Source organism: Barbatula barbatula (genome assembly GCF_947034865.1).
Source record: "Barbatula barbatula genome assembly, chromosome: 19".
Classification (NCBI taxonomy): Eukaryota; Metazoa; Chordata; class Actinopteri; order Cypriniformes; family Nemacheilidae; genus Barbatula; species Barbatula barbatula.
In genome coordinates, this window is record NC_136782.1 from 20,267,340 (window position 1) to 20,276,271 (window position 8,932).

At 41.3% G+C, this 8,932-nt stretch overlaps 1 protein-coding gene across 1 annotated transcript; it reads left to right on the plus strand.

Moving 5' to 3' along the window:
• Nucleotides 1–136: 136 nt before the first annotated feature.
• Nucleotides 137–8,148, plus strand: mtnr1ba (melatonin receptor type 1Ba; the record flags this gene model as incomplete). The annotated part of the gene is made up of 2 exons (XM_079480951.1): nucleotides 137–335; nucleotides 7,283–8,148. 2 exons carry the CDS (start codon nucleotides 137–139, stop codon nucleotides 8,146–8,148), a joined length of 1,065 nt encoding a protein of 354 aa, XP_079337077.1.
• Nucleotides 8,149–8,932: the final 784 nt, after the last annotated feature.

Below are 8,932 nucleotides of genomic sequence, written 5' to 3' on the forward strand. Positions count from 1 at the left end.
GGTGTGTTTTTATGAGGAAACCAAACCGGCTGCCGAGATTCCAAACCTTAAGGCTCGTGCGTGAGGACGACGATGGAAAAAGCCCCGTGAGAGAGATACCGAGCGTTTTGGTGCTGGAGGGTGAAGTTTATTCGACATGCCCGAGAATGCCTCCCTCATCCGGAACCGGACGGATATCGGGCAGGGTCGCGCGTGGGGTAACGGGGCGGGCGCGCGGCCAACATGGGTTGTTACGGCGCTGGCCAGCGTGCTGATCTTCACGAGCGTGGTGGATGTGCTCGGGAACGTGCTGGTCATCATCTCGGTGCTCAGAAACAGGAAACTGAGAAACGCCGGTGAGTGCGCGCGCGCTTTGTTCCGAACTGAAAATAAGGGATGCACGTGCATGCGTTTTCTTTCTCGTTTACCTCCGGGTGTGTGTGTGCCGGGGTGACTGTTCCCGCAGGGACGGTTCGTGCGCTCAAACAGCTGGACAAAACGCACCGCAATGGTGCAAAACGCGTGTAAAGTACTTTGAACTTGAAAACGAGTCGCTTATAGCTCGAGATAGTAAAAACGACGTCTGACGCGCGCGTCTTGATACAGCGAGTGCTTTTCTTTGACTGATGACATCGAGGATTAAGCTCGTGTGTGACTCGTGTTTCATTAATACTGTTGAAAGCTCCCCGTGCCAGACTGAGACATTTAAGAATCAAGTAGTGCTTCATTCACACCGATGGCGAGCGACTATTCTGTTCACGTGCAGCTTGCGCATGAATCATGAGTCTCGTAAGGATTAAAAAATATATTTTTGACTCATCTGACAAAAGGCTATTTGAACACTAATATGTAGTTAATGCCTAATTCATCTATTTAACATCATTTCTAACAGCTTCTTAAAATCGCTGAACCCTTCTCTTAATCTTTCTTCTTTTAATTCTTTCGAGCATGAGTAATCGTTTCATTAATCTGTCTTTTATATAGAGTTCAAGAAAAGCACAATCATTCATTCAAAACAGCTGAGCATTCAAAGCAAGACTTGAGATCATATATGTTTAAAGGACACAATATGGTTTGACGTTACGTAACAATCCCAGGTATCAAAGACAGACGGAGAGCCTCAAAACCTGAGAATAATAACAGGGCACTCGAGGCCAACTGATAGTGATATATTACAGACCTTTGGAAAGAGAGAATATGAGCTTGTGAGCGATGTCTACTCCTGAGGGAGATGCTTTAAGGTAAAACCACAAACAACACATTTGAATGAGTGACCGTGTGTATACTGCATGTTCGAATGACCCATTCAGTCTTTCTTTCAGCATGTGAACTTGCTTGCGTGCGTTTGCTTGATAAAGTAAAAACGCCAAGCAATTCCAGCTAATTCCGAAAGGTCATTTTACTGGATCGCCTCGTTCAGTAATATAAAGCACCATATGCTTTCGGTTTATGACTTTTCATTTGCATTTGTTCATATTAGGCTCAGGCAACATTTCCCTGTTTAGGATTGGCTGTGCTTTATATTGTGATAATTGGAATTCATTTTAGACACTCGCGGAAAAAAGGCAGAAACAAAAGAAGGCAAAAGAGAAGCGAAATAATTAAAATAAGTTAAACTACAATGACAACAAGACAGACGGAGACAGAGAGGAGGGGAGATTATGAGCGGTGCTTTTAAATATCCTATTGTTTCCCGGCAAATAATTTGTGTCCAAAATGCAGAAATTGTCTGCAAGAAAGTCCAAATAATGTGACTGTTCTAGTCTTATGTGATTTCACAGATCGATGGGGCTAAAACACGTATTTGGGTTGATGACAGAAACAGTGTGACTAGATTTCATCTCATCGCTGCTCAGTTGAGCACGGGAAAAGCTGTCGATGGGAATAAGACGGGAAAATGACAGAGTGGGTAAACAGAGCTGAACTGCAATATCTCCAAACAGACAGGACGTCACATGATTCAACAGCGCTGTGTTATTATGTCAGAGTTTGATAAGTCTATTCTGTAATGATCATCTGTAATGTGGCGGAGAATGTGAGCAAGAGAGAGAGCAGATTGATCATTTCTTATGCATGTCTTTTTGACATCTTGAAATGTGCAGGTGGCATCATCGCATAACTGTTTTAACTAAGCCATGGTAAACCACCGCAATGTGCCCGTTTGCCATCAGAACCCTGCATTCCAGCTTTTATTTAAAACAAAGATGCAGGAAGAAACACAGACAGAAACATGATGGAAACGTTTGGATTTGATCTGTGAATCCAAACCACACTTGTTGTGTACTTTCACTCGTGTGTGTGTGTGTGTGTGTGTGCGTATGCCACAAGGTGACATTCAGCATCTTATTTAACAGAGTGATGAGCTTGCTTGTGTTCTGTAAACACGCTTAGATGCTCAAAGGGCATGTGAGAAGCGATGTGTGTACGCGTCTGTCACACTTGACTGAACCTTCACTTTGACCAGTGGTGATTCATTTTCATTAAGGAAACACACAAGTATTGGAGTGTACTGATGTGATGACATTTTGGGGTTCTTTGTATGCCTGGCTTGAGCTGTTACTAGATGGGAGCAAATCGCAGGGCGGGACTGCATGTTAGGGCGTTCTCGCAGCTCTCATAATGCAAGAAAATTCTGTCAATGAGACCAAATACGGTACTTTGACAAATCAAAAGATATATTTAGTCTAACTTACAGATACGGTTCATTTGAGTGAATTGATGGATACAATTTGGATAGAGTCAATGTAAACGACATCAAACATGTTATCTAAAGGTTTCTTAAAGGTTTTACATGTTGTGCTGGTCTTGTTTCTGGATAGAATTGTATCCTATGACAGCACTACTCCAATTCTCCATCACAAGTTTGCAGCTGTATAATCTCTCAGAGTAAAAACAAATGGGTTGCAAACGCCTTATCACACGTTTTGTGTCACAATTCCCCAATGCAACGCAAAGCTACAGCGTTACCACATTGCGTGCAACTTCAAACACTTTCAACTTTGATCTCATTACCATTGATCCCAATTATGACTTGGAGAGAAAAAAATTGAAGCATTTTAATTCTTCATGCACGGTAGCGAGCAAACACCAGAACTTTAAAGGGATAGTTGAAAATTCTGTCATCGTTTACTCCAAACCTGTATTCATTTCTTTGTTCTGCTAAACACAAAGGAAGATATTCGGAAGCATGTCGGTGACCAAACAGATCTCATCCTCTATTTACTGCCATAGTAGGAAAATAAATACTATGGGGGTAATTCTATTTGTGGCTACTGACATTCTTCCAAATATCTTCCTTTGTGAAATGAATACAGGTTTGGAGTGAATGATGAGGTGACCCATCCCTTTAAGCTCACGTGCGTGTTACTTCTAAAATGTCTTTGCGTTGAATTCCTGTTCAGGCTTAAAATTGTATTCTTGATTTTTTTCTCGATTACATGGAAGAGCGTCAGATGTAGAGGTCAGAGTTCAGGAATTATAAAAGTAATGGGCGGGTTCACAGAACCACAGAAAGTCAGGGTAGTAAAGGTCATTCCAAACTAGCATCAGTGTTAACGAAGACCGGCCACGTCAGCGACGCACACTGTAATGCGACCCATAGCTGACAGAGATCAAATATGCGCTTTCCGCATGCGTGTGTGTGACTGTGTCAGCGCCTCGAGTAATTACCCCACAAAGCTGATTCTTTATACACACACATCCACTTTCACACACACTTAAATATCCTCAGATACAGGGCCAAGTGAGATTACAAGTCTCAGGGGATTTTCATCTGCAGAGCGGCTACAACACAGGCCACTTTAGAGTTCATTATCTTAAACACACACTATTGGACTAGCTAGCGTGTTAGTGCACTATACCTCAGGGTGTTTATACCCTACGACAGAGTGATTGGTTTGTGAAGACCTTGTTAGTCTTGGGTCATTAGAGATTTAATTAGCGCTCATGTTGAGTAAGCACAAGCGTTCCTCGCTGTCATTAATGAGCGGTGTGCGTGTAGCATGTTTCTTTTTTATGCGATTGTTAATTAAAGGCGTGTATGTGTTCGAGAGGGCGAAAGACTTGTTAGAAAACTGTGCCCGGAGGGTCTTTCATAACTCAGGAGACTTGACATCTTTCCTTTATATGATTTTTCTTTAAGATTCATTTATAATGCCGTTTATTTCACGAGTAGAAAAAAACAAGGCTTAAGTCCTGAAGTTAAGTTCTGTTCTAATACATTATTACATGGCTCATTTGGATGCTCGATTCTTTTCAAATAACAACCGCTCAAAACTAATAACACCTTGTAACCCGGATGTTGCAGATCATTTTGAGATGGGCAGTTTAATATTACACAAAAATGAATGAATAATATATATGACATGTTTTTTACAAATTATTAAAACTATTTGCTCGTTTGTGACGTTTGAACATCGTTTCTTACTTGAAAGTCTACGTCAAAAGAACCAAGAATAATATATATTGCTTTTGTACCTTTTTAAGTTGGCAGTTATGTCTCATTTAAGTGTTTTGGTTTCCTGTAAAATACATTTTTGTAGGAGAAATAAAAATGCGCAATAGTTTATGGGACGGTTTCCCGGACATGGGCTAAGCCGAGTCCCAGACCAACTTAAATGTTAGATGTGTCATGATGGAAAACAACTCACTGTCATGTCTTAAAATATATCAATGCAATTGTATTCGCTCAAGATGCACACAGTAATGTTTAAAAATATAAATGTTTAAATATCTTAATTTAATTCTTAATTTTCCTCCTGGGGAAACCGCCCCAGATGTATAAAAATAGATGTGGATAATATTAGTGATAAGCCCATATATTGTGCAGATCAATTAAGGGTTGTACAAAACGACTTGAAAACCAAAACAGATAAGATGTTTACGTTAAATCGAATTAGCTTTATGAGTCAATTCAACTTAAATTAAGGCAGCTGATAATTTTTTTCACAGTGAAGTTATTTGATTCTGACCCCGTTGTGTCCAAAATGAACAACGGAAATATTCATCAGATCTTATTTGTCATTTGTTTTGTCTATAGATGCACAGTTACTAAATTTCTCCAACGTGATATCTCCGAGTTATATCTGCCAATCCTGAAGATTTTATTCATATTGCCGCGCTTTCTGAATGTTATTATTCATATAATGAAACTGATTTTCTACATATAGAACACAAATTCGTTGCACTTTCCTCTTTTGATTGACAGGATACATCAGCACTGATGATTTTCTGTTTTAAAACTATCGGCCAAGTTTTGTCTATAGGAAAAAATGTCAAATCTATGATTTCCCATACGAGAAGTGATATACTGCATACAATACTTAAAGAAAAAAACTAAATGCTAAAGTGAGAGTCAATGAATGTGTGTGTGCAGTGATTCACCAACTCATCTGTTTGTTAAATTATATGTTGTTGCAAATGTCAAAGCCTGGAATCCTGCAGGTAGCATCTGTGTACCTGGCACAAGCTCCTGAATCCTCATCCCTCACGTCAGCATGTGCCAGTGATGAGGGCTAATGAGCACAAATGTGTATCTGTGTGGTTCTCTACCGAAGCTGATTTTGTATGTTTCTTTGTTTTGTTAACTCTGTTGAACAGTCGTTTTTTAAAACCACGGGAGGAATCACATTTTGTGTCAGACACATAAATCATCAGACACTCACGTCTGATGATTTATAAAGTGATACAATCTCAGGTTTATTTACATTCTGTGTCGGAAATAATATACATATTTTAGTGAAAAACAACATTGTGAACATTCATTTCCAAACACAAAGTTGCGGTTAAACTGAACTCTGTGTGTGTGTTCAGAGATAAATATATTCTGAGCTGACGTCTGGTCATTAGATTACACCTAATTTCTCTGTTCAAAGTGCTTTCGATGATCCAATTCAAACATTTTAAAGCCCAGCTCTGGAGGTACTTTTGTCTTTCCTTTTAATCTTCTTGCGAGAAAAGAGTGAAAAAGAGGCGAAGTGAATTAAGGTGTGAGAGAAAAAGAGAAGAATTCTGATACGGCTGGAGGTATCGACAGAGAAAGTTAGAGCAGACGTTGACCGACCCAGAAGAAAAAGACAAAATGAGAAATGGGTGGATGATAGAGCATGTCGTGTAGAAGAGTAACATTCATCTTAAATGATCAATTTATCTTTTCTTGATGACTCAATGTATGGATCCATTACCACCTATTTGACGTCTGTAACACATTAGTCCAAGAAATGTGTGTCTGTGTGCTCATCTTTGGCTGGAGTCGGCGGTACACGCTCGGTAAATGGTAATACGACCTGACCTGAAAATGAACAATCTTACCTTCCAACAAAACAACACATAAACACAAACACACACAGCACGCGACTGGTGCAACCGGCCACAAACACGCAATCGTATCCGCTTCAGTGTCATGAGCACAACATTCAGTCTAATGGGTCTGAACTTGGTGTGAACTTCACTACAGCTTCTAACCCCATGTCCTTACCCACTCTTACACACGTACAAACACGCAATGTCAACTACGGTTCAGTTCTTTATTCCTTTATTATTTATCCGCCTTGCGTAACGTGTTCTCGATTCCAGTAGATTTTTGTTAAAAAAGGACATTTAAGATCCATTCTAGAGCAGATGCAGATAATAATATAGAAGATAATCATTTTTCCATTTTGTGCTTTTACTAGCTTTACTGCCTTGCGTTGCATTTACCTTTTTTACTACTAAGTTCTGTTTAGGGTTTCCATTTCTTAGTTCCATTTTTAATAATATGTTAAAGTTCAGGTTCTTTTATTTATATATAATATTATATAACATTTTTACGAATTTACAAAAAAAAGTTTAACTGAATATTGTAAATTCTATAGATGATTTTAACTAAGTAATGTCGTTGCTAAAGCCTATGAAAGAGAACCTGTCGACGTCCAAGTCCTTTACAAGTGGCAAGAATGGCTTATATTTCCAAAAACTTGCAGCACTCGGACAAGCAAAAGTGCGTACGTCTGCTCAGACCCTGACGTGATGCTGAGCACTTTTCCACATCAAAGACCGTTTTTATAAATATGAACGTTCCTGCTGATTTTTGCTTATGCAAGCACCATAATTAAATCCTTGCGTAGGCCCCGGGTTTAGAATATTGTGATACTAGCATTTCATTTGCTTTTAAATGTTTGCCAAGAGGATGGCATTGGACCTGTCAAAAATTCAGACTGTCAGTTTGTAATTCCAACTTCAACAAAGTAATGTTTTATCAATATACCGTTTATTTTACTCTCCTTGCACATTGTTTTTGACTTTCTTTTCTCTCTGTGTCTTGCAGGTAATGCATTCGTGGTGAGCCTGGCTTTCGCCGACCTCCTTGTGGTTTGCTATCCGTACCCTCTGGTTTTGCACGGCATGCTGCATGCGGGTTGGTTGCCGGATGAGATGGAATGCAAGGTGAGCGGTTTCCTGATGGGTGCGAGTGTCATCGGTTCCATCTTCAACATCACCGCCATCGCCATCAACCGCTACTGCTTCATCTGTCAGACCAACACATACGAGAGAGTCTATGGACGCGGGGGAACCCTTGCGCTGCTGACGCTGGTGTGGGTCTGCACCGCCCTCGCCATCCTCCCGAACCTGGCGCTGGGCTCATTGACGTATGACCCCCGGGTTTATTCGTGCACGTTTAGTCAGACGACGAGCGCAAGTTACACAATCGCCGTGGTGACCGTGCATTTCCTGCTTCCCATCGGCGTGGTTACCTTCTGCTACCTGAGGATTTGGGTGCTGGTGCTGCGCGTGAGGAGGCGGGTCACCAGCGACGCCAGGCCACGGCTGCGTCCGAGCGAGCTGCGCCACTTCCTGACCATGTTCGTCGTCTTTGTGCTGTTTGCCGTCTGCTGGGCGCCGTTGAATCTGATTGGCCTGGCTGTAGCGGTGGACCCGCCCCGTGTTGCGCCCATGGTCCCCGATTGGCTGTTTGTGGTGAGTTATTTCATGGCGTACTTCAACTCCTGCCTGAACGCCGTAGTGTACGGACTGCTCAATCAGAACTTCCGTAGGGAATACCGCAGAATACTCCTGTCGCTCTGTAAGCCACGCCTCTTCCTGCAGGAGACGTCGAGGGGAGGGACCGAGCGCAGCAACAGACATTCACCTGGTAACAACAACAATGACCAGCCTAAGGCGAACACAATATAGCTCATCCATGATGCGTTTTCTGTTAGAAACACAGATTTTGAAGCGAGAATGCTGCAACCGTTTTCAAATTTAGTCCACAATGTTTTGAAAATGATTTTTTACTGCTCACTGTAGATATTGCTCTTTGCAAAAAAATACCTCATTTGCTGGAAATCCATACAATTATAATCCTCAGTGTTAGAAGAATTTAATTACGTCTCACGAGTATTACAGTCACATGAGTGAATGCATGCTAATGATTCAGAAAAGTGCAATAAGTCATTACCAGACGTAATAAAGAAAATAAACCCAAACTTTCCAGAACATCAGCGGTATCGCACTTTCTCACCTACAGCCCGAGCTTGTTTTCGTCAACCATCCATAAATGCTCACCTTACGGTTCTCCAGAGAAAGTGCTCACCTTACTGTATAATAACATAAAAAAACACTCGCCAGATGCTCACAGATTTGTGACCGTTCTGCACCATAAACTCACAGCCTGCCAGCGCTCCAATATCTTTAACTCTTTTGGCATTGTAAGTACACTAAAGACTCCCCTTGTGCTATGCAACCGATTCATTATAAACTATAAATTAGGGCTCCCTTAAGGCAGAAGTACGGCCAGTCCGTCCACGTCCGCGCGCCATTCGCTTGACATCATTTTCGTCATCAGAAAAGTTTGCGGTCGTCCACACACAGAACACACACACTCAATACACACACAGAAGTGTGCAGTTTGCCGTTGTGGAAGAAGAATGATACCGAACCAACACACTGAAATCAAGAACAGTAAGCTTAGAAGCAT